The sequence below is a fragment of the Sander vitreus genome, chromosome 4 (genome assembly GCF_031162955.1).
Source record: "Sander vitreus isolate 19-12246 chromosome 4, sanVit1, whole genome shotgun sequence".
NCBI classification, from domain to species: Eukaryota; Metazoa; Chordata; class Actinopteri; order Perciformes; family Percidae; genus Sander; species Sander vitreus.
In genome coordinates, this window is record NC_135858.1 from 28,362,192 (window position 1) to 28,388,872 (window position 26,681).

Here is a 26,681-nt window from a genome sequence, read left to right on the forward strand (position 1 = left end):
TAAAGGGAATGGGAGATGACACTCTGGTTGGTTTATTGCATGTTACGCCCAAAACACACACCTACGAATTAATGAAGACACTAAGTACAACCCTTTTGAACTATGCACCCGACGCACGGACCCTTTTTTCCGCCGTCAAACTAGCAAAAGTGGATTTGGACACGGCCTAAACGCACCTGCGCCATGCGCTTAGATCGTTAAAATAGGGCGAATAATGCATTTAAATATATATATTTTATGAAAACATTTTGCTTACTCACTTCTCTGCTGAGTTGTGATGATGCAACCACATTAGACACTGCTTTATTGATCACATGGGTTCCTTTGGGGCAAACGACATCACTGATCCTACATGGCTGCAAACAAATCCATAGTTGGACACTAAGCCATTATTTTGACAGGGAAATGTTATTACCAAAGATTTTGAAGAGCTACTCCCACATTACCATATCTGTGAAACACAAGCAGTAAAATAATAACTGCATTTGCACCTTCCTTTATACCTCCAAATAATTGGGCTTTAGCTGAACAGTGGATTGGTTAACAACCTGTCAGACAGTCTGACAGGTTGCTTTGCTTGCTCTGACAGTCTGTAGTATAGCCTACAGGTGTGTCTAGCCGTGCATCCACGCCTAAATTGGAGGTTAAAATGTTAACATACCCCACAGGAATGAAGGGGACGCATGGAAATAAGTCCCAGGTTGTAAATAAATTGTTCTTTGAAGCGCTCTTGTTCCATGTACCACTTTACATCTGTGCTCATACAGTACGTGAGAGTTTGTACATCGGTGTGTGCGCGTGTAAAGGCCGGCCATCATCCATTATGACAGAGCTGTAAGTGGACCATCAAGCATTTATCTCAGCAAGCAGCAGAGTCCATTATTCAACCATGTGTCACATCTGCAGAATGGAGGGTCAAGTCCAGCTCTGTGTGTGTGTGTGTGTGTGTGTGTGTGTGTTTGTGTGTGTGTTACAGTAACACCACCAAATTATCGGTGAATAAGTGCAAGTTTAGCATCTGTCAGCATGGAAGCACTCAGGGCTCTATAGTGTGTGTGCATGTGACTATGTACAGTATATTCCCCAATTTGGAGAATGAAAGTCTCAGTCCACTGCAAGCAAACACACACACACACACACACACACACACACACACACTTCAGGCCACTTGGCCTTGTAAGAGCCAGCCATGTGCAGTGGATCCAGCCTGAGTCCATTCCCTGGGCTGACATACATCTCTAATCGCCTCTCTCTTGTCATAGACTAAGCCCCTGAGGGTGCAGTATATTGTCTGGAAAGAGGATGTGTCCTTTTGCTGTCTCAGTGCGGAGGTTAATCATTTACTTTGCGACTTTGTAGACTGGGTCGGGTGCATGGGGGGGTAATTTGACATCTTACAAAACCTTCCTAATGAATCCACCGTCACAGCTTTGCATTTTCAGACATATTTCTCCTCAAGGATGAATGTCGGTCATAAAAAGGCTAAAGAAAATCAAATGAAAGTGCCTCTCTTTTGTGCATCAACAACAACAATCCTCTCCAACCCAATTTCTTTCCATCATCCCACTAACTTTAGTGTTATTTTTGCCGTTGAATTATTGATAGCATTAGGAAACTGGACTTTGTGTCACATGAAAAAGTTGATAGTTTAACAAAGTAAAACAACATTGGAGAAGGTTGGAGTCCAGGTTTGGTAACAGCAACGACTTTGGTTAAAGCTAGACTTAAGGTTAAAGCAGGGCTCCAGAAAGTAAAACCTCATTAGTTGAGGTTAAAGTGAGTTTTTAGACCATCGACATTTCATTTTCTTCAATAAACGACTTTTGGGAAAGTGGGAATTAAAACCCCAGTTAATATAAAGCCATTCACAATGACCTGCACACCCTAAAACACACAGCGCTACTTCAATGTCAAACAACTGTTCCTATCAGTCTTTCATCTTCAATTAATGTTGGATCGGGGAGAAATATTCTTTTCTATTTGAATATTTTTTTTTTTTTTTTTTAGACAGTGTGGCTTTTAGTTTTATGACATTGCATGTGACCAGACTGCCATCACTGTCAATATCACCTCCAAATTTCACCACTTGTCCATCGTCCTGCTAGGCCATATTAAAGCTGCTGTAGGTAGGACGAAGGTGAAGATCCAGGACTGAGCCAAAAAATGTGAACATCAACAACTTCTCAGTCCCTCCCCGCTTTCCGCTAAAGCTCAAAACGTTCTCCTAAGCCCCTCCCCCCACATGGGAGAATGAATGCGTGTGCCTGAGCAGTGATTGACACGCAGTTAGACACCCCCCTTGGCCCTGATTGGTGCATCTGAACAGGGAGTGGTGGATTTTTGCAAATCGCACTGTAGGTGGTGCCAGAGGAGCCAGATATTATTATATTTTTTTAATGACCTGCTTCATGTAGTTCTACTGGAACATAGGGTCAGTTTCAGCAAATATGACAGAAAGTTAGTTTTATAAGGCTTACCTACTGCACCTTTAATAACACGCCCCCATTCCCCTCTGGTAAATAGTTCACTCTGCTTTTTTTTTTTTAAAAGAGTGAACAAGAATCCCTTAAAATCTCCGACACAATAACCACAACATTTGAGCTTCATCACTTTTTCATCATTTTTTCTCTTGTCGTCGGATTTACAAATCAAATGGATTTCACAGAAGGAAGTGTTCCAGTACAGAGATGTATGCCGCTTTAAATGCAGGCTGTTTTTTATTTTTATTTTTTTTATTAGAGATAAGTGACTCCAAAAAGATAGCTACCGTGTCGGGCACAGAGTGGATTGTCTTTGAGCCCAGAACAGTGTGGGTGGAGATATTTGTGAAGCATCGCATTTCATTCGGTGAGTTAATACCACATATCTCCCTCTTAATCTCCCACCTCTGTTCCGTTTGTCAAAGCCAAACACATCTTTTTTTTCTGACCTACAAAGTTGCATTAATTATTTAACCTTTTTTCGGAAAAAACTTGGGGGCGGATTGCTGGCTCCATCCTCGCTTCTGAACGTTCCTGCGTGGTCGTTTGCTTCGCGGTGCGACGTAATCAATTATGCCCACCTGCCATCCCACCATAGAAAGCAGCAGGATCTTATCTTCCCGTCTCTCTGTCTGACTTTCCTGTCTATGTGGCTGCAGGTGTCGATATCTTGGCAAATAGCATACATACTGACAATGCATCAAAAGCAAATGACTTGGGGAAAGTATCTGAAAAGACAACCCAAACATCCCCCCCCCCCACCGTACAGAGGCAATGAGAGGTAAACGTTGATGCAATGATATTTGTTTCTTTTTATAACGAAATGAATCAGTGAGCACAGATGACGTGCAACTATGACGCACAGATGAAATCAATGATCACATGTACCAGGGAAGGTATACCAAAAGCATCTTATATTAGTTAACACGTCTCACTGTTAACTAATAATGTTCTCACACTAAGCCATTTTAAAAGTCCCATTTACACCTCAATATTTCACTCAAATAGGACTTATTCCTTAAGGTGAGTTTTCAGCCATTAATGAAAACATAGAAGAATGTACGCTAACGATGCTAATACAGGGAAGATACAAAAAAAAAAAAAACAAGTGCATAAATGAGGACTTTTATAACAGCTTGCATTAGATTTAGAACCTAAATTTCAACCGCTTTAGTGACACGGACCTGGCTTTTAAATGGCCGCGAGAGAAGCATATCATCTCATTTCTCAGTGCTAAAACAGCCAGGAGGGAATCACTGTACATGTGTGCCACAGAGATTATAAAATATGAGGTATTTCATGTTAAACATTCTGAAAGAAAAAGGATGTTTAGCTCCTAAAACATCTTGAGAGTGTTGCTTGAGACAGAATATTACAGGGCTCTTTTTTTCAACAATTTGGAGAATGTAACCATACCAATTACCATGTGAATGTGCACTCTGTTGGCGCATTATTTCTGTTAAAAGGGAAGGCAGGATATGTGCTGTCCCAAGGTAAAATTGAGTTCCATTCAAAATAAAAAATGTCTGTTTTTTTAAAGACTTCTTCCCACTTATTCAAAGTCAAAAAAGTAGCACAAAATTTTAACAAAATTGCATTGCTATTTGACTAAATTGTCGGTCAAACTGATTGGGCCTTTTGTTTGTTGTGGCTAATGAATCATGGAAAAGTATTTCTCTAGAATGTAACTCTTCCATCACATTAATACTGGATATACCACATCCATTTTCCAGGTTTAGGCTTAGTCATAAGATGCATTTGGACTTGGAACGGCTGAAAGCCACAGCAAAGGGCGAGGTGATAGTTCCAGTGAGGGACGGAGTGGATGCGTTGATGTCTAGAAGTAAACATACAATACCCCACGCTCAGAGTTCTCCATGTGTGTATCTCTCTATCGGAGCAGGGGCAAGGCAGGTACAGGGCGGGGCAGGAAGGGGTGGAGCCAAAGACAGGAAACAGGAAGATAGAGAGAGACATTAAAGGGCGTGAGACTCGAGTCAAAGAGGCTGTGATAACAAACCTGAGACATCTGTAATCTTTCCTTCTTACCATTCCCTCATATGCAGGCCCAAACGGAATCTGCAGATGTTTTTCACTCCAATTGTCAGCGGTGATCCAGAATTTTAAAAATCTGCGGAATTTCGGCGGACTGTTTTTCTGCTTGTGGTGGAGTTTCATTTTATTTTTTAGAAATAAAAAAAATTAGATTCACATTAGTTTTTTTTTTTTTGCATTTCAGGTCATTATTTGATAGGACAGCTTAGACATGAAAGGGGAGAAAGAGGGGGAGTGACATGCAGCAAAGGGCCGCAGGCTGGAATTGAGCCTGCGGCTACTGCGTCGAGGTCTCAGCCTCTGCACATGGGGCGCACGCTCTACGAGGTGAGCTACCCAGGCGCCCCCCCCCCTGAGTTTAATTTGACTTTAAAATCCAAATTCTGCGTCCCCACGTTCCGTTTGGCCCTGCATCATATGTTTATTATTTCGCCAGTTGACACTGGGTATATTGTATAAAATGTAAAGCTGACTTTGAAAGCATTTCTGTTGTTTCTTTTCTGTGGATACAACATTTCCTCCCCAGGCTGAATTCATGCTGAACTCCCATTCTTTAGGTCTTCACAGTCCTTTTTTGGCTAATTCTTTAACATGGATTTTGCACTTGGCATCACACACACGTATATCGGTGTGCATGTCTGGAGAACAGTGAACAACAATGAGCTGTGACAGGCTAAAGAGGGGAAAAACTGATTTAATATGATTGTTAGGGCTAAGGCAGCCATGAACAGATCAGACCTGCCCCATACGGGTTGGAAAGCAGACTTTCTCTTGCAGCATAAACTCGCGCAGTGCGCCAGTGTGTGTGAGTGTGTGTGTGAGCGCTGTTAAGTGATGTATCAAGATAGAAGGGTTTATCAAGTTTCAAACATGGAGACTACGACAGGTGGAACACGCTACAGAGAAAACAACGGCGGTGTAAAGAGAGGTTGGGAGTGGACATGAAGCCATATTGAGCAGGGAAAATCCATTTACCACTACAGTATCAGGGTTTTTCCTGCATAGAGGAATGTTTGACCCCCCCCACCAAAAGAGGTTTTAGCCAGCCCCAAAGGAAAATCACCAGCACCAAAAAAATAAATCCTCTCCGAATGTGTTCAATAGATTTACCAAACAAGCGTTCAACAACACTCAGAACATAAACTTGAATATGAGCGCTAATCTCAGTTTTATCGTCCAGAGTCCACCCCCCCCAAAAAAAAAAAAAAAAGGCCCATTCTGAGTCAGGAAAAACCCTGAGAATGCCTGAGAATCTGAAGACATCCTGTCATCACCGGTGATGGTGAAATGCTGAAATGCTACCGTCTCAAGTTTTAGTTACGTCCAGTCGTAACAGACTTCAAAGAGAAGACCAGTGAATCCACTCTGCCAATGTTAATACTAGAATGTCGAGCATATCTCCAGCTGTGAGGAGCTCTCCAATGAAATCCATTTTCAAACGGTTTCCTGTTAAGCAAATTAATCAAATTGAGTTTTTCAGTCGGAGACACACGCTTACGATTGCAAAACTGGTCACACTTTACTTGATGGTCTCTACATAAGAGTGCCATGACACTGTCATGAACGTGTCATAAACGTTATAAACAAGTCATAAACGTTGATGACATAACGCTTCTGTCATTAAGTGTCCTGTGGTTGTTGTCATGACAAGTTAGGGTTAGGGTTAGGGTTCATGTGTCATGACAGTGTCATGTGTTCACGACAGTGTCATGACACTCTCATGTAGATACCTTCAAGTAAAGTGTTACCGCAAAACGTATTTGACTGACTGTCATTCTTCTTTCAGAACAATAAGAATGTATTCACTTATTCATTGAGGTTTGATTCAAGAAAAAGGGGGAAAAGTGACAGGATGTCTATGGGGAAACATATCAGATGGAACCATGGGATGTTTGCTTATTATTATCGTTACTGTTGTTGAGATGTTAAGAGCCAACAGAGGAGGAGAGGGACTGGTGAGCTGAAATGGATCAGGCTGAATGCAGAAATTAATGGATGGACGATTTGGCAGCGACAATTCGTGCAAAAGCATGATTCTTGTGCACGTGTACACGCGTGTTTAAACTAACTGAAAGAAAAAAAAATACTAAACATTGAGAAAATGCATATTGGACCATTAAAGAAGCTTAGCGGAAGCTACATGTTCCTTGCAGTGCCCTTACAGCAGCGGTGGAAGAAGTACTCTGATCGTTTACTTAAGTAAAAGTAGAAATACTACAGTGTTAAAATACTCTGTTACAAGTGAAAGTCTGTAATCCAAAACTGTACTCAAGTAAAAGATCATAAGTATTAGCAACAAAATATACTGAGAGTACCAAAATTAAGAGACTTTATTAACAGACTTTCACATAACACAATATAACTAATTTTCAATTAGTGATGCATTGATGTTACGTCACTATTAGTATCATGAATTAGTATCACTAATGTTGCAACTGGTAAAGGTGGGGTTCATTTCAACTATTTTAAATACTGCTGGGGAGCAGTATCATAATGTATCTGTTGATTTACATTTTGTATAAATAATCTGAATCTACAAAGAAATTAGTTACCAATGTCAAATGCTGCCTCATCTCGAGAATAACAAGATCCTGTCCCTAGTTTACATTTTTTTAGGATATAATGACAAACTGTTCAGATCTCAGCTTCTACTCAGCCTTTTACATGACAGCACATTACTTCCACCAACATTTGTGAAATACAAAAACTAGGTCTCATGCATCACATTTATGTGAATCCATATCTATACTTTAACATTACAGTTTTGCTGTTCAGGACCATTTGATGATATTACTACATTTTGTCCGTGTTCTCTCTGGCAGAACTACCCACTATTGCATGTTATGTCATCTTGAGCGGAGGTGGCCTTCTCTTCTCAGCAGGCAAGGACTCAGATGTTGTCGAAAAATATCTAGGCTCTGGTAATGCTGGGAAGGTGTATTCATGTAAAAAGCATTCAGAAATGTTGAAAATTAGCCTGAAACCGTTTTTTTTTTTTTTTTTTTGTTTAAGAAAGTGTTGCTGTCAAGGCCACCGAAGAGTCAGAACTGTGAAGGAAATATTTTGGTCTGCGATTGGCCGAGAGCAGTGCGTCTGTGTTTGCAACCATCCACAGACCCTTCTGGAGTTCTCCCTCTGTCGTTTTCTTTCTAACTGTGTGTGTGTGTGTGTGTGTGTGTGTGTGTGTGTGTGTGTGTGTGTGTGTGTGTGTGTGTGTGTGTCCATGTGTGTAACAATCCATGGCTCTACCCCTGTCATATATTTGCCCAAGGAGGAGTATCAAGCCATTAGCACACACACACACACACACACACACACACACACACACACACACACAGATGGTGATATGGCACTGACCTGACATATGGCACTCCTATTTTTTATGCAACCACACAAAAAAAGATCACTGCTCACAAGGAAGACATACACAACACAGACTGACACACACAAAAACATACACACGCTGTCTCCACTAAATAAACTTACAAAATCGAAGTCGCCACTATCAAAATATCACATATTCTGTGCATTAGATTGGGTGACGTGTGGAATTAATAATTCAGACGTTTCCGCACAAATGCATCTTTAAAAGGGGCTGCACTAGAAATACTGGAAAAAAAGAAGAGCGGGCTGGGATCGTCTCCACACAGCTCTCACAGACAGCTCCCCTACTGTATATGTGAAATACAGACCTTTTTTTCACGGCCACATGCACTAACATGCACGCAAGGCCCGACCGGCTATCAAGACAAAGAACAGAGGATCTTAGATTACAACACACACAGAGGGAATGTGAGTTCATTCTCTGCTCAGGACGCCATTGCTCCACTAAATCGTTACATAGCAAGTATTTGTTTGCTGATATATTAATGTTCTGAGGGTCAAGTGCAGCCCCCTTTAGGCCAGAATACAGCAGCTAATGTGAAAGAGCAGAGGCACTGCAGCAGATCTGTGCCTCACAGAGCCATACGCACAATATATCCATCATTTTTTGTCTCTTACTTTAAGGTTGCCATGAACATGAAAGCCATATGAAAGCTTCAAATGAAATAACATCACAAAATATGTCTGCTGGGTCAGCATTTAAAAGAGCTTGGATGAAAGGAAATAGGGGTGAAAAAAAGTTGAAATAACATTTTTTTTTTTCCCCATCACTTTTCAGGTCCGGAGATGTCACCATTTCTCAATGACTTAGTCGAGGTCTGCTGCTCTGGCGTCGCGCAAAAAAAAAAAAAGCAGCCAGTGTTTAGGGAGCTTCAGTAACATTAATTATTTATCCTTTCTCCTCTCAACCTTTTTATGAAAAGTGTATCCTCCGGTGCTGGTTGTTTGAGCCCTCGGGGCCACCTGGCTGTAAAAACACAGAATCCCCATTAAGACTTCAGCCGCGTCCAGCGTTATTCACGTTTACGTGACATCATTAGCAACATCCCCTGGCTTTACTTGAAAGATAAAGTCTATTTGGAATATGTGTAACGGCGTTCTAAAAGATTAAGTGGACAGTTGTGTGTGCTCACCTCCCATAAAGTTTTGTCACGGAATAATTTATGGGCTCTAAAAGGCATGTAAAACACGTTTTTACGATTTAAAAAGCACTTTTTCTGCCACGCGGACGACTGGCTAAAGTGCGTGGAATGAAACATAGATGACCTAATAAAATGGTCTATGATATGGTAAACCTCCCACTGTCCCAAACTCTTTGTCTTCATTCCTTGTATCAGTTATCTTCTGTCTCTCTTCACTATCTCTTGGTACCATTTTATTCCTTACACTCTAAGAAATGTCTCTGTATTAACAGTTATATGGCCATATATTTTAACAGAAACTGTCCATAGAATGTAATTCACGGTTGTGTTTTTTTCGCATTTCGAATTGCATAATTTGTGCTCCGACAACTTTCGTCGGCCACGGAGGTTGATTTTGGGAGACTAAAGATGTCACTTCTTTTGCATTTGACGCTTTTTTACAAAGTTTTGGTCATTTTTGTCAACATTTTGGGCGTATTTCTTCGAGGTTTTTGTCCCTTTTTGGGCCTTTCTGACACTTTTTCCCGTCGATTTTGACGCTCTTTTCAATCATTTTGGCGCTTTTTTTTTCGATATTTTTAAAGTTTCTTTCAAAGTTTTCAAAAGTTTACTAACTGAGCAGCTTTCTATGAGATAATTTTATATAGGCCTTGCTTGAAAATGCTCTGTGTTTTTTGCATGTTAACTGTGGCTACACACATAATTTCCCATTTTTGAATTACGGGCCAAAGTCCAGGTAACGAGCTGCCAGAAACTTTTCTGTTACTTTACATATTTTATTTATTTATTTATTTATTTTATATTAGAGTATACCTTTTTTTTGTGGTATTTCTACTCATTTATACTGCCGTTGTTCTTGCTTGCATCTGCAAGTCTTCCTTCCTCATTTCCTTCTTTCTGATTACTCATCTTTACATTGGAAACTTTCGCATTTCCTCTCTGCAACTTCCTTTTAATGTCCTCTTTCTATTCTCTTCCCTTATGCCATGATCATCTCTATATCTGTTTGGCTTTACTTTCTTTCTTTCTTTCATTCATACTTTAATTTGTGCTCCATGACTCCTGTAATTGACCTGTATGGGATATTTAGCCCTGACTGATGGCCTCGGGTTAGCTTGAGTTTATGAGAACATCTGAGCAGCAGATCGACTGCTTCCTTCTTTCCTTCCTCTTCTCCTGCATAGTTGTTCTTCTCTCTGTCTCTCTCTCTCTCTCTCTCTCTCTCTCTCTCTCTCCTACATCCACTGTGGTTGTGTTTTGCCTCTAATTGACCTTTTTTATGTATATTTTTGCCCTGCTAGCCTGGTTAGCATATAAATTTCACCCCTAGGTTAACCAGTGATGCTTTTCTTCATATTTTCCCAAACCTCTTACATTTTCTTCCTTCCTCCCTTATTTTCCTTTTGCCTTCCTGTTCCTCTGCTCCCCTATAGTCTTTACCTGCAGCCTCTTCTGAAGTCTCTACCTACATATTCAAAGTTTTCCTCCTCTAGCTCTGATAGATTGTTTTATCCTCTTGGTGTTTGGGATAGTCTGTGGTAACCTCTGATTAGCATAGCCAACTGACCCTTTGCCCTGTCTGACTCCCCATCCTCTTTACGCTCACTTGGAATGGATGTAATGTATTCGGACTACCAATAAGGTATCTGCCAGTTTCCCTAACTGTGTTACTGTCTGTGCATGAAGTTTCCCTTGTTGTGAATGTCTAGGCCCAAGTGTGTTTGTGTATGTCATGAAAAAGCTATAGCGTACTGCTAGTAGGTGCTTTTAAACTAACATACTGTACAGTACAGTATCTATCAGATGCATTGCCACTGTGTGGGTGGACGGGCATGTCATTTGACTTTACTATTAGTCTGGTGCATTTCCAGAATAAAGCCTGACATCCCACATGCCAAAGAATGTCAGGCTTTGCCCCTCACCTTCCTTTCTCTCTGTGTGTTGCCATTCTCAAAATCCCTTCGCTACAGGACACAACAACAAACTTCGAGCTAGCAAGCTACACGCTGAAAACGGCAAGTTTTGAAGAAAATTTGGATGGTGCAACAAGGCAGGCCTCCTTGGTTCTTTCGGGGAATGATTGTAAAGATGTACAAATAATATGTTGACGCCGTTTAGTCTCCAACTGGGACGTTTTGGGACCGATTGGTGGGATTGCTGTGGACGAAGTACACACGGTGAAACACTGGTAAGAGCAAGTTAGGTTTAACCATGTATCCAGCTAATTTAAATAGCTCAAGTTACTGTTTTGTGTGAACAGTTAACTTCATTTAATATTGTATGTGGCGTTTTATTTTGCGGGGCGCAAATGTTCCACCGAAACAAGTTCCTTCCCTGAGACTATTTAACAGAGCCACCGTCTCTGTGTCCCGAGCTTAACGCCGCTCGAGACGATTGTGATTGGTTTAAAGAAATGCAAACAACCCAGAGCGTTTTCTTCTCCTATACTGGAATGTATCTGGTATAACCAGACCATATATATATATATATATATGTGTTTCCTTATGTGGCATTACAGAAAGATGTAGAATAGATCTGCTGGCTGAAAGCACATAGTGTCTTGCCTTTTCTCCCTGACTGAATACCGTGTCCTTGGCCTAAAAAGCTGATTCTGACAATAGTAGGTACATAAAAAGCAATGTCAAAAGGAAAGAATACAAAGACTAACCTTGTTTGACATTTAAAGTGTACTATGTGGTACAGCTGTCAGTCTTCCTCTATAATACCATTCAATTTTCATTTGTTATTTTTTTTAAATATTCAAATAATATTTGAATATTTAATGTCCATATGCAGCCTGTTATAAATATGTACTACACTACTCAGGCTTATGCATTGTCAATGCCACTATAAGCATGAAGTTGTTGTTACACGTTCTGTCCACTAGAGGGACTTCCAACATCAGCCTGGCCTTGAAGGGGACCTACGTCATGGCGCATTGTATTTCTGGCACGCCGCTCTCTGTTTACATTATATTCCACCACGAGCACACAGCGACAAACACAAATCAACAGAGAACTCTGGAATGAAACACCTAACAAGTGTATTAAAGCGGCTCTGTTGTAAAGGCTAACGTTGCTTGGTTCGCACAATGACGTCATGTTAGAAAGCACAGCCAAAACGATTTGTCATAAACTAAGTAACAATAGTGTTAGCCACGATGCTAACGGCATTTATAGCTAAGCCAAACGGTGCTGAAACTACTATTTAAGTGATTTAAAAGCAACATGTTTCTGGCAGATTGTCACGTAACTGAGAATACAGCTGTTAGAAGGTAATATATGAAGTTGAAGCTAACTCTGACAGCTGTAGGGCAGCTAACATTAACTTTAGCTGTCTTCATGAAGCTAAGCTCCTATAATTTGCGACGCAGTTAGGAAACCAGAACGAGCTAACTAATGATAACATAAGCATTTTGGATCGGTGGATGTCGATTTTAAAGTCATGTTAAAACTATTTCCCATCCTTCCGTTTTCCAGCCGCAGCCGCAGCCTGTTATATACTGTCAGTATGAAAATACAGCTTGACAGACTTAAGTCACAACCTGACGGCTGCAGTATGATATAATAAACCTGATAACTTTTATCATTTTATTTCTTACTCATGGTAAAAATAAATAAAAAAATATAACTGTCCAAGCTTTCTGCTAATTGGTGGCTGTATCATGACTGTTACACTGTAGATGTCAATCCCTCTATGTTGATCACAAAAATGATCAGTTGTAAGAGACATTTTGAAACGTATTAAGACATCTAAAAGACACAAGGAATGTCACACTCGCATAAAAGATCTTCTATACATTAACAAGTAGCAAAAGTCAGCATAATTTCCTTCAAAAAAACAACAAAACTACTTTTAGAGGATCAAACCACCATCAATATTTGTGACTTCACTCACAGTCCACGCCATTATCTATTTTGATGTTTGCTTGTAAGTCTCAGGATTTGACTTGTTGGGTGATCAGATCATGTAATAATCATGCCTTCCATTTCACCTACCTGCCGATCTATAGCTGATCTATAGTTTTGGCCTTTAATTGCTAACATCACAAAAAAGTGCCACAGTGTGGTTGTTGGAATGCATTTGCTTGCATTGTGTTGTTTCTCTTTTTGCACTACCACACAAAACAATTGCCCTTTACTTTTATTATTATTTCTCAGCAAACTTTCTCTATATTTTAAGTGTGAAGTTAGCCTGACAAGCCAGACCCACATCAAGATGTTGGGTCTGGGAACTCACCATTGGCAGGGCTCAATCCGAGGGGCGGGATAAACGGTTGTCTTTCAAATTCCCTCTGCAGTCATAGCCAACCAGAGCAACGCTAGTTGATAGATTAAACTTTTGCCGTATCCGGTCGGCAAAACTCCAAACACAACTTCCTTTTTTAAGAATGACTTCAGTGCTTAACTCCAAGTCTTCCAGAGTTGCGGCTAAAGCCGATTCGAAAGACAGCCGCCATCTTCTTTGTTTTCAAGTAGCAGGGAATTCACGCGGAACCGTCGCAACTCTGCCGTCATTATGTTAAGCCCGCCCACCGACTCTACACACGACGTGATTGGCCTGACCAGAGTTTGGTTTTTCCAGCTCGCAAGCCAATGGAGAGTTGCTAGACTAGACCCTGGCTGCAAATTACATTTGCTGCCGCTAGGGTGCGTCTAGATTTCTAGGCTAGTGTGAAGTAATAAATTGACACAAACATTAAAAAAAAAATGACAAAACAATCAAACATATGTGAGTCCTAGCAAAACAAAATGTAGAAGCATTATGCGAGTGGAGCAGAGAGGGATGGGAGAATGGATGGTGTGATGTAGAGAAGTAGAGAAAGTAAAGGAAGGCAGGTGATGGTGGCAAGCCAGTGTGCATGTTAACAAAGACCCAGGAAGCTACATAGGTCTGGAGAAAAAGAATAAATAAATAAAAAGTCATAGTGTACAATTCATCAGGGTTTTAGATATCTAAACTCTGGGCACCTCTATGATTGTTATTTATGTTTGCCTTAGGGTTAGAGAGGATTAAGTACAGCTCCAGATTCAAAACATAATTCTGACCTTTTGTATCGCCTTAAGAAATTAAATCAAAGTCTGTGGCCTTCGCAATCATAACATGTATAACCTGCAATGTCTGATACATACTAATCTGTAAGAAGGATTTTTGTTGACTGACACCGAGACTACATGAAAAGCATTACTACAATTCGGATTTAATATTCCTTATTAAACATCATTCGAGCATCTGTTCCTACCTACAGAATATGTATGCATATCTGCTCATACATTCTACCTGCATAACATCGTAAATTAACACTGTGACTTCTATCCATGAATATGTCTGTCTGTCAATCTATTCAGTCATGTGGATTAAAGGTGCTAGATGTAGTATTCTATTCATCAACACATGCAGTTGTCCAGTGACTTACTGTTTAAAAAAAAAAAAAAAGATTGGTAGCCTCTATGTCATGTCCATGGTGCTCTTAACACTGCCATCTTTAAAGAGATTTTTTTTCAATCAGCTGTTTGTTCACCATCTGCTGTCACCAGAAACTATAAATGTTTCAGTTCTAAGTCTTTTTCCTGATTTGTGCCATTAGACTTGAAAAAAAAGTAAGATCCCGTGCTCTGCTCTTGCTACAGCATCACCATCTATTGAAGAAATGTTTCGGCCCTCCTGGACCTCCGTATAGTGTGTTTCAAACAATGATTACAATGTCCAGAGGGGCCGAAAGGTTAGTTTCTTTTAAAAAACTGGGGATGCTGTAGCAAGAGCAGGATCTTCCTTTTTTTCTTTTTTTTTTTTCTTATTTTCCAACGCACCTGCATTGAAGAATTGTTGGATGTGCGAATTGCTTTGGTGCCACAAAGCTATACCAAATCTCTTAAGGTTAAGGGGATCGCAGTGAAGATACAAAATGGATGTGTTGATGGTTTATTATTTTTTCATTAAAATGCCACACGTAGCACCGTTAGTCTGCCACTATGTCCTGATGTCGTGTTTATCGCCTACCTGCGTTTGAAGGTGAGGACGACGCCGAGGAGGATGATGATGAACATCAGGATTCCTGCAATCACTCCGGCCATTTTCACTGTGCTGTCCACCTGCTTCTCTGGCTCCATTGCATCTGAGTCCTGGGTAGACGCGCCTACACACACACCACACACACACACACACACACACCCACACACACACACACACACACACACACACACACACACACACACACACACATATGCACAAAGTCACGTCAGTAGGCAACCATATAAAATAGAAAGGCCCATACACTCACACAGAAAGAACCACACAGGTGCATGCACACATGGACGAACACACAAATAAAATCAGGCACTCATGCATGCATACACACACACACACACACACACACACACACACACACACACACACACACACACACACACACACACACACACACATACATACGCATACTCCAGATGGTTTAACCTTGGTAGCCATCCTTGATAATCACAGGCTTTCTTACATACACACACAGAACATACATGTGTAAGCCACAAACAAAAGCATACTGGTCACACTCGATCCCAAGATGAAGATACTCATTCATATTCATTCATATGAAAAGAGTCAAACACAACTCAAACATCATGCAGGGGGATGAAAACATCAGCAGACACACTAAAGAAACTCCAGAAGCTTTTGTTCAAAAATGCAACTCAGACTTTAAACGGGTTATCTTTTCGATCTATTTTTTTTTTTTTTTTTTTGTCATTTTTTGGGGGGGGGTTTTTGGGACAAATGTTGCAACAAGTTAAACTCATTTGGAGGTGCCACTGCCAGAGAGCTTTACATCGTTGAACACCATGGAAAATGACATCGTGAAGCACATGTAACACTTTACAGTGAAATCCAGCCACGTGGGGACCATGGACATGATATTAACAAACATATATCACGTTAAAAAAAAACTATATTGCAGCTCCAAAGAAGCTAGCGCATTGTGAATTGATGAAAATCTATTTCTTTGCACTATGCTAAATTTACAAAACATCAAGAACACGAACAAAAATGTCCCGTGTTTCAAACGAGGAAGGAAGACAAAGGAGAGTGCAAACAATTTCAAAGCAACCATTTTCTTTCTTTTTTTTGTTTAAATGTGTGATTCCCGACTTTAATCCGTGTTACAAACACTGAAAACTGCCCAAGGACAAAGAATGCACAAATGCAGAAGTTATACAAAGACATCAAGGTTTAGACTCCAAACATGCAGATGGAGAATCAAATAAGCTGGCAAACAAATGTGCAAACACAGTGGATAGGAAACAACATTCGGGGAAGGTTGGATTTTACAGAAGGACAAAACATCTGAACGCAGGTAAGAGCACAGCTATCACTGTATGGGTTGATGTAGAGGCCCCGACTCTGACTGTCATCAGACTGAATGAGGAATGGGCAGCCAGTGAAGTAGAAGGAAGGTAAAGTAAGGGTTAAGATACTCTGCGTCCTGCTTGCTGCTTGAACTTCCTCATTTCAACATTGGACTGATTAAACACACGCTTTGTTTTGTTTCGTAAGTGATTTCAAGTTAATACATCATTAAGATACAAGACATCTTTTATATTTCAAACCGTTTTAGCATTTAAACTACTTTTGACATGTTTTCTTTCTGGTGCAAAAAAAACATCTGAGATTGAATTCTTAACTTTTGCGATCAAGTTTGCTGCCACCGCTATCTTTTAGATATCTTAAAGTGCTCATATTTTGCGTTTTGGCTTTTTCCCCTTTCTTTTATTGTGTTTATTTGTGCGTGTAATCGGTTTACAAAGTGAAAAAGCCCAAAGTCCACCCCAAAGGGAGTTACCATCTCCAACAGAAAACACTGTTCACTAACTGCTCCAAACAGCTCTATTGTAGTCCAGCCTTTACTTCCGTGACGAACGCGCGTCATTTTGCGTCACTTTGGAACACGCGTTATAATGCTCGCCTTGCTGCTAGCGCGGCACGCCCTCAAACCAAGCTAGTTACAGCGGAGGCCCCAAGAGTTAAGATAGTTCTATCGCCATGTCCGGGAGACAGGGCGGAATTAAAAATATTACGTATGAAAGACTAATGTGTTAACATTGAAATAACTTCAACCACTCTGAAACGTCTCGCTCCAGTCTAGGTTGAGAAGCCTGTTCGGGTTGTTCTGCATGGGTTTCGGGATCTGGCTCAGACTGAATGAGTGAACACACTGGCTTACTTGTCAGTCCTTACCGCGCAGGTGCAACCTGGAATAGAAGTGAGATGGCTCACCCGGTAGCTAAAACGGAGAGCTCAACACACAGGCAGCAATGTGCAGTACGACACAAATATGGTGTTTTTTTTTGAAAATGTAAGACCTATTCTGGTACAACCTCTTAATACAATTATGGACCTGAAAATGAGCATAATATGAGGTCTTTAAAGTAATTATAGACGTGTTTCCATTCAACTGTCAATCAAATTTTAAGCAAACTTTGGAAAAGTCGCAAAATAGGACATTCAAATTGCGGTAAGTGTGTTTCCATCAGATGGTTTGAAAGAGTAACATTTAAGAATTCAATGCATACATCGGAAACAGCAATTTGAGCTGTACAGTACGTGCTGCGCCCTTCACAGACATTCTGCAGCCACAGAACAAAACTGCATCCCCAGTGAATACCTGCCAGTGGTTTTTTTGCGGTTAACACAAGCGTTCCTCAAACACCGGCTCTAGTCGAAGTTACACTTTCAACTCTTAAAAGAGATGCCGCTCTATCGGACAGAAACGAAAAGCAGACTAACACAAATATTAATAAAGCTGCTGCGGTCTGTGGGAGGATGGAGGATGGACGCGAGGTCACATAACCCAGAGATACAAAAATACGGATACAGGTAGGGTTGGTGAGGGCATAAGAGAAGAGATAAATAGACATACAAAAAAAAAAATGGATAACTAAATTAAAAAAGGGACACACGAAAGAAAGAGGTACATGAGGAGATGTGAATGAACGAGTGCGTGAGCACGGGGAACACTAAAATAGATAGAATTGGTGGAGAAACATCAAGAAATGATGAAAGTCAGAAATGTTTGGAAGGCCAGAGAGATGATGAAAGTAAATGATGAGAAAGAGATGGAAGAAGGGGTAACACCTTTACAATAACCATCACTAATAAATAGTTACTTGATAGTTATTTAAACTTTTGCTAGGTTATTTTACTGTTAAAGGAGAATTCCGGTCGATTTCAACACGTAGCTCTGTTGTTTGTACATTTGGAGTGCTGTCAGTAGCGAGAAAAACGAAAACAATCGGTGCTGCCTACACCGTGTTATCCTCCTGCTAGCATTAGCACCCAACAGGCTTAAACCTGTTTTTAGCCTCTTAACATGTTCAAAATGTCATTAAAGGTGCCTACCCATGTGAAGTGATTCCTTCCGAGTGAACATAGTGAATCTGACTGCAGTAGATGTGAAAGAAATGCATACAAGTTCTGCTAATTCAGCTCTGTTTAGTTCTGGTGTTGATACCGAAAGGAGTGCTTCAGGACCGTCTACAAACTACAACACCGAAAAGAGATGCAAACATATTTTCAAAAATAGGCATATGCTTATTTTTTTTAAAGTAAGTGCTGTAGTACAACTAGCAGGAGACATGTTATAATTGAGGTAAGTTTGGAGACACTGCCTTATTTAGTCATTAAATTAATAGCCTACATATTTTTGTTGTATCTCTTTTCTGTGTTGTAGTTTGTAGACGGTCCCTAAGCACTCAGCAAGTGTGTGTAATTCAGGCCAGTGTGTATAAAATAACAACAGAGAAAAAACATTGTAATTTCCCTTGCAGGATTAATAAAGTATACATTATTATTAGTTATTGCTGCTCACGTCATAACATTTTATATATTATGTTTTCAAATGTTTAAGACATTTATAAACTGTCAATAAACACTATTTGGAATACTATTATATAGTTGCATTTGATGATTAAAATGCCTTGTTAATGGTTAATAAGGAGTTTGTAAACCATCTATAAACAAAAAAAAAGTGTACAAATCATCAATAATCATCTATTTTACAGATCGCCATTTTTTTTGTTATTGGGGCCAAATGAATGTTACTTGATGCTTTATAAACCACTTATTACTCATTAAAGGTGCAGTAGTTAAGACTTATAAAACTAACTTTCTGTCACATTTGCTGAAACTGACCCTATGTTCCAATAAAACTACATGAAGCAGGTCATTAAAAAGAAATCCGGCTCCTCTGGCACCACCTACAGCCTGTAGTGTGATTTGCAAAAATCCACAGCTCCCTGTTCAGATGCACACGCATTCATTCTCCCTTGTGGGGGGAGGGGCTTAGGAGACCGTTTTGGGCTTTAGCGGAAAGGGGGGGAGGGATTCAGAAGTTGTCGATGTTCAAATTTTTTGGCTGAGTCCTGGATCTTCGCAATCCTACCTACGGCACCTTTAACTCATTATTATAAGCATTAGTTGCATCTAACTACACAGATTATAGATGGTTTGCGAAACAAGTACTAACCATTGACAAGGTATTCACTATCTACCTAAATGTTTGAATTCATTATTTTATAAAACTAAACTAATGACAAAACAACAATTATAACATCACTGATAATTGGTAACCATAAATCATCATGCCATTGTCCGTTAACAGTACAATAACTATTAACTAAAGTTTAATTAACTATCAATTTAACCATTTATTAGTGATGGTTATTATAAACTGTTACCAAAGAAGGACCAGCTGAGGAAAAAAAGGAGGAAAGCATGGTAGGAGAATCAAAAAAATAAAAATAAAAACCTGACATGAGTGAAAACAAAGAGAAGACAAGACGAGAGAAAGATGAGAGAAACCCAGAGATACTACACATGAATGCAGCTGTTCTCTCACTGATACGCACCGCGCGGCGTGTTGTTATAACCTTGATAGACAAAAGACAGCCCATTAATAGAGTAATACTGCTGCGTGGGAGTTGGGTTTTAATCCCCTGTCTCGCTCATCTTCGCCCCCTCTGCAATAACAACACAAGGTTGGCAGTGGAATCCACTGAGCTCACGGCTTCAGCACCTAACCTTGGCACGCTGGGTAATAGCTGCCGCGGTCCTCAATGTCTGCCGTAATGACATGTTCCTTTAAACAAGCCTGAATGCCTTCAATGACAACACTTTCACTGTCTTTGTAATCCCATCACGTACAGCTTCCCTCGTCTTGAAGCTGTCACCTTTTTTTTGTTGAAAAATTAACAAAATACTTCTGTCACTCTTCATTCTATGCTTTAATGCAGAAGAAAATGTCACCTTTTCTCCCTGTTTTCAGAAATGAGAGATCAAATATTCAATATTTAAGTGCTGTACGTTTTGAAAGCGCTGGATTCTCGACACGTTCCTTGGTGAGAAAAAGGATATCCAATGTGCACTTAGAAACATATGACTGTTAGTTAACAGTATATGCAAATATACTCATACGCATAAAGGTGAAGGGCAGACGTTGCATCATCCTTCACGCTGATTGAGCAGTATACTGCGGTGTAAGGAGAGGTTTTCTCTTAGCAGTGGTCTTCCTGCCCGGCGTTGTCTTTTTTGGAAGCAGATTGCCACTCCCACACATAAAAGAACAGAGATAGAGACATAAAAAGGGAATGGGGTCTCACATTACACCTAACCACTTGCTTTTCTAGACAGGAAAGCTCATATCTCTCCCTCTCTCTCTCTCTCTCTCTCTCTCTCTCTCTCTCTCTCTCTCTCATATATATATATATATATATATATATATATATATATATTAGGGCTGTCAAACATTCATTCTTTTAAGCGCAATTAATCGCTGAATTTCTATAGTTAATCGCGATTAATCACGTTTTTTCAAATGATTAAAATTCTATTATTTTGCATTTCAGAACTGTTTTTAAGTACATAATGAGTGAAATGAATGCAAAGAAAGTGACTTCATGAACTTGATTTTAAGATGTTTATTATTCATTTATTTACTGTAAACAAAAGAAAAATGTTCAAGCTTGACGTGCTTCGGTGATATTTTTTATAGCTTTACACAATGTGCATATGGCTTTTGACCCGACCGGGAGTTTTGGAAAATAAAAAGCGCCATTCAGAATTTCGTTGCTGCTGTCTTTCTCCATCATGCCTGCAGTCTGCAGCAGCAGGATGTGTTACGAGGAAGTATGGCAAAGTGCGGCAAAGGGTCAAAATAGTAGCCTGTTAGGCACGACGCAAAGCTGAGTGGAGTGAAAATAAATTAATAAATGGCTCCATGCGATTAATGCGATTAAAATAAATTAACGCGTTATGCTCGGCCCTTAATCACATAGTGATTAACGCATTAATGCTGACAGCCCTAATACATATATCTATCTATCTATATATATATATATATATATATATATATATATATATATATATATATATATATATATATATATATAGCTATAGATATAGATACATACATATAGATCACCAGCCCCTCACACTCTCCACCACCGATGTGTGTGTGGCACTGAGCAGGATTAATGCACGCAAGGCTGCTAGTCCTGATGGTATCCCCGGACACGTACAGGGTCTGCGCTGTGCAGCTGACTGAGGTTTGGATTGACATATTTAATTTGTCACTAGCCCAGGCAGCTGTCCCCGCGTGCTTTAAAACCACCTCCATCGTGCCGGTGCCAAAACACTCCACGGCAACAAGCCTTAATGACTTCCGTCCAGTTGCACTCACCCCACATCGAAGTGCTTCGAGAGGCTGGTCCTGGCCCATCTCAAGACCTGCTTACCACCCTCACTGGACCCCTTCCAATTCGCCTACCGTCAGAACAGGAGCACAGAGGATGCCATCTCCACGGCACTTCACTCTGCCCTGTCCCACCTTGACAATAGCAACACCTATGTGAGAATGCTGTTCATTGACTTTAGTTCAACTTTCAACACCATCATCCCCTCCAAACTGATTACCAAACTCAGTGAACTGGGCATCAGTATCTCCTTCTGTAACTGGATTCTGGACTTCCTAACCAACAGACCTCAGTCTGTTAGGTTAGATAATCACACCTCATCAACCATCACCCTGAACACCAACGTACCACAGGGTTGTGTGCTGAACCCTCTCCTTTACTCCCTCTTCACCTACGACTGACCACCTGTACATGGCTCTAACGCCATTGCCATGTTTGCAGGTGACACTACGGTGATTGGTCTCATCAGCGACAACGATGAGACGGCCTACAGGGAGACGGTCCAGCACCTATCATCGTGGTGCACTGACAACAACCTGGCTCTCAACACCAAGAAGTACAAAGAGCTCATTGTGGACATCATGAAGTCTAAAGCCAGCACACACACACACCCATTCTCATCAACAGGACTGAGGTGGGGCGTGTCACCAGCTTCAAGTTTCTGGGTGTCCACATCTCTGAGGACCTCTCTTGGACCCTCAACATCAAGAAGAAGGCTCACCAGCGTCTCTTCTTTCTGAGGAGACTCGAGAAGGTCCCTCAGATCTTGGTGAACTTCTACCGCTGCACCATCGAGAGCATCCTGACCAACTGTGTCATAGTCTGGTATGGCAACTGCTCTGCCCATGACCGGAAAGCACTGCAGGGGTGGTGAAAACTGCCCAACGCATCACTGGTTCCTCACTCCCCTCCATCGAGACCATCCAGGGCAAGCAATGTTTGCATAAGGCGCGCAGCATCATCAAAGACTGTTAACACCACTCCCCTCCGGGAGTCGTTTCAGGTCTCTCCTTACCTGAACCAGCAGGTTCAGAGGAAGCTTCTTTCCTTCGGCTGTCATCCTACTGAACTCTTGCTCTTCATCCCGGTGACAATTTAACCTACTAAGCCCCCCCCGGACAATTTGCACTACCCTACCCCACCCATACTGTTCTATTTATTTATTTACAAATGTATGTACTGAAATTACACCTATACATAGCCGGATTCTACTGCTCTTCATACTATTCATCCTGCACATACACATGTTCTTACTACTCTTATAATGTTACTGTTTCTGCACTACAATGGTACTGTTAACACACTGCACATAGCTGTACATACTCTACATATCTGTCTATATGTTTCATTCAGAATATCCGTACTTAACCTATTTTTCTTATTATATATTCTGCTGCTACACTGCCTATATCTATATTATTCTTACTACTAGTATAATGTAAATGCTACTACATTGCACATATCTGTACATGTTGTTCATACATTGTTCATATTACATAGCCATATTTATTCTGCTCTTATAACACTGCGATATATTTCTTGTCCTGCCTATACACCACCTGTCTATACTTGTATATCACATTGCACTTTTCTGCTTTTTTTGCACTTCTGGTTAGACGCAAACTGCATTTCGTTGTCTTTGTACTTGTACTCTGCACAATGACAATAAAGTTGAATCTAATCTAATCTAATCTAATATCCCCTCGCTTGCTTCTCTAGACAGAAAAGCTCATATCTCTCTCCCTGTCTCTCTCTCTATATATATATATATATATATATATATCCCCTCTATTGCTTTTCGAGACAGAAAAGCTCATCTATCTTTCTCTCTCACTCTAATTTTTCTAGACAGAGAATATAATCTAGAATTTCTCTCTCCCCCCTCCATCTCTGTCCCCTAACTAGAGGCGCTTAAATCTCTCCTTCTTTCTCTATCCCTCCTTTAGAAAAAGGAGTCCTACTCTTTATTTGTTCATTAGGTTTAGTGGCATACGGTCTGTTTGGGGAAGTAAACCCCTACTCAGATGTCGAAATGTGCTACCAACAACTCTCAGACTGTCTCAGCAGCACTTCTTTTTAGATATACATTAGCCTTCTTAGTGATACTTGACCCTTACAAGTAGAAATTATATTCAGTAGGCTATAGCAGGATGCCAAAAAGTAGTGTTTGCACATGACTTTATCGCAGAGATGCATTGACAAAAGGCAAAACCAATAACGAGAAAGAAAAAGACCTGAAGATGACGTCATTTTGAAACACAGCTGTACTCAATACATTTATTTCCATACAGTTTTGGGGCTCATCTATTTTGTGTACTCTCATCACTCTACACCAGAGGTTTTTAAAGTAGGAGGCGGGCCTCCCCAGGGGGGCTCAAAGCTATTTCAGGGGAGGCTCAGTGAATGGAGGGGAAAAGCATATTCCATTAGGTATTCCATTAGTTATCAAAAGAAGATTACATAGCCTACATGTGTGTGACTTGTTAAAGAGAGAGTTCACAGATATAGTAGTTTATGGTAATTCTACCATTTTTCCATCTTTTAACAGAGTCAGACACTAATAATGTGTCTGTATGACAGACCTTTGTTATGTATTTGGTGTAGTCAGAAGTTATGTCACACAGCTCAATTAAATTAACATGGTGTGGTACATTTCAGCATTTGTTGCTGCAACACTTTTGAGCGTACTGCCAACACACACCGGAAATATCAAATGTTCTTCACTCGACACTTATGCATTTCTCCTGCAACTATGTTGTACAATTACTACAAGAGCCGTAAAGCAGTTAATCCTCATCAGAGTAGATACAACTGAATGTGCAAATTTCAACCCAAGCAATTTTTGCAAGTGTTTATTCAACCGACTCGTTTTTTAGACAAAACGCCAAGATACACATGCGTGTGAGGCCTGCAGTTTTTATTTCTATCCTTTGAACGCTACTGGAAAATAACCTACAGCAGGAAGGACACTTTCTGTGGCCGTAATCAGCAGAGGTGTATAGAAGTGTAAATTTCAGCTTGTCTGTGTCTCCCATTATAGTTACATGAGAGCCTCAAGCGATCATGCAGAGACCAGTTCACACATTTCCTGTAGCCTATGCCTTGATAATCACCCCACAGGTGTATTAAACCTCAATTTGCCCCCTGAGTGATCCGCAATATGTATCACCTGACACATTACAGTGTGACCCCATTTGTTCACACTTCACCGTCCTGCGTGCTGATTGGGTTCAACAGTTCATGATGTAACAGCAGAGGACCCCATCTGGCGATGGGTTCAGCTCCATTTAACATTGTGATTGGCCAGCTCTGGAGCCGCTCAGCCAATCAGGCCAACTGTGACAGGGTTCTGACCAGTGCAGAGGAAAATTATCTAATGCGACTGCATGCTTTACAAGGGGGTAAAAGTTGAGACGAAGGATATTGTCACAGCAAATTAGGATTGATTGACAACGGGTGCAAATGCAATATGGAGGACGCCGCTGCCTCATTTATTGTGGCGTTGTCACTGTCCGCTAACAGGTGGCTCTTAAGTATGTACAATTTATTGATCCATCTTGCTGTCTTGCCACCGGTACTGGCAGGTGGCGTGGGTATTATTTCCTTGGCGCATATCATGTCTCTAAAAAAGGCAATTGGCACTGTAGAGGGCCTCATACCTAAACATTATGTTTGGCCAGGTCCATCTTTTTTTAAATGGAAATGTCTAGCAGGACGTTGCTCTCACATTGGTCCCAAGAACTTAACACTAACTAAAGTTCAGTAACAAGTACTTAAAGCAATAGTTTGGATTTTTTGAAGTGAGGTTTTATGAGCTACTTCTCCATAGTCAGTGTATTAGTTAGTATTAGTCTTGCATTGCCAGACCTTCCTCCACACAACATTCTGGGATGGGAGAAAAACGTGCTCTGGTTTATTGACATTTCTTTAAACCAATCACAATCGTCTTGGGCGCCGCTAAGCGCTGGACTGAGCAACGGTGCCGCTGCAAAATAGCCTCGGGAAGGAATTTGTTTTGGTGGAACGTGTACGTTCAAAAGTTGTTTTAGTCGTGCAACAGGAAACTCAGATTGGACAGATAGTTTTGCTAGCTGTCTGGATTTACCCTGCAGAGATCTGAGGAGAAGTTAACCATAGTCCTTAGAAATCCACCGGAGTTTAGAATGCCAACACAAAGAAAGCGGAAGGTGACGGACATCAGGCTGAAAAGAGGGACATCCGGCAGAATTTCCAGCGCGAATTTCCGGCAGCACTGGAGCAGTTAGCTACTGTAGTGTATTAGCTACAGTAGATGGCAGTTGGCCCGCCCCCAGTTGGGAGACGCAGACAGGAGTACCGACACAGAATCTAAGCAATGTACCACTGTGGACAGGGGCAGCAGGGAGACAGATTTTACACAACGAAAACCATCCAGATCAGTTTACTGTACGCTATATTTACAATATTTTCACAGCTTTACCTTGCTGCTAGACAGCCCTTTCAGACAGGAAACTGAAGACGTTATCTATGCTCTCTTCATAAGCTGATCTTTCGCTGCCTCTATTGGTTAATGTGTTTTTGTTTTGGTGTGACCTTTGTGTTTTAAAGTGTTAGTTCGGATTCACCAAAGTCCCGCAATAACACAAACAAACTAACCGATGGAGGCAGCGGTAAACCAGCAACTCCCGCTTAGCTTCCGTGTCGGTACTGCTGTCTGCTTCTCCAAACTGGGGGCATCTACTGTAGGTAATATAAACATTTTTGATAAGTACCTCATACAACCCAACTTCAAACTATCCAAAGTATCCCTTTAACCACACAGAGTGGTTTGAGGTAATATGGAACAGGAATGTTGTGTAATCCAATCTCAAAATATAGATCCAATAACCTGATGTCTTACATTATAT

General features: G+C 40.7%; 1 protein-coding gene across 1 annotated transcript in view; it reads right to left on the reverse strand.

Annotated features, from left to right (window-relative positions):
• The window catches only part of ptprt (protein tyrosine phosphatase receptor type T), a 438,297-nt gene that overhangs the window by 126,004 nt on the left and 285,612 nt on the right, over positions 1–26,681 (reverse strand). Inside the window, exons 17-18 of the mRNA XM_078247539.1 lie at positions 15,062–15,197; positions 4,339–4,371 (exon numbers count right to left, since the gene is read on the reverse strand). Of these exons, the coding sequence (XP_078103665.1) occupies positions 4,339–4,371; positions 15,062–15,197 (169 nt within the window). The remainder of the gene's footprint in view (positions 1–4,338; positions 4,372–15,061; positions 15,198–26,681) is intronic.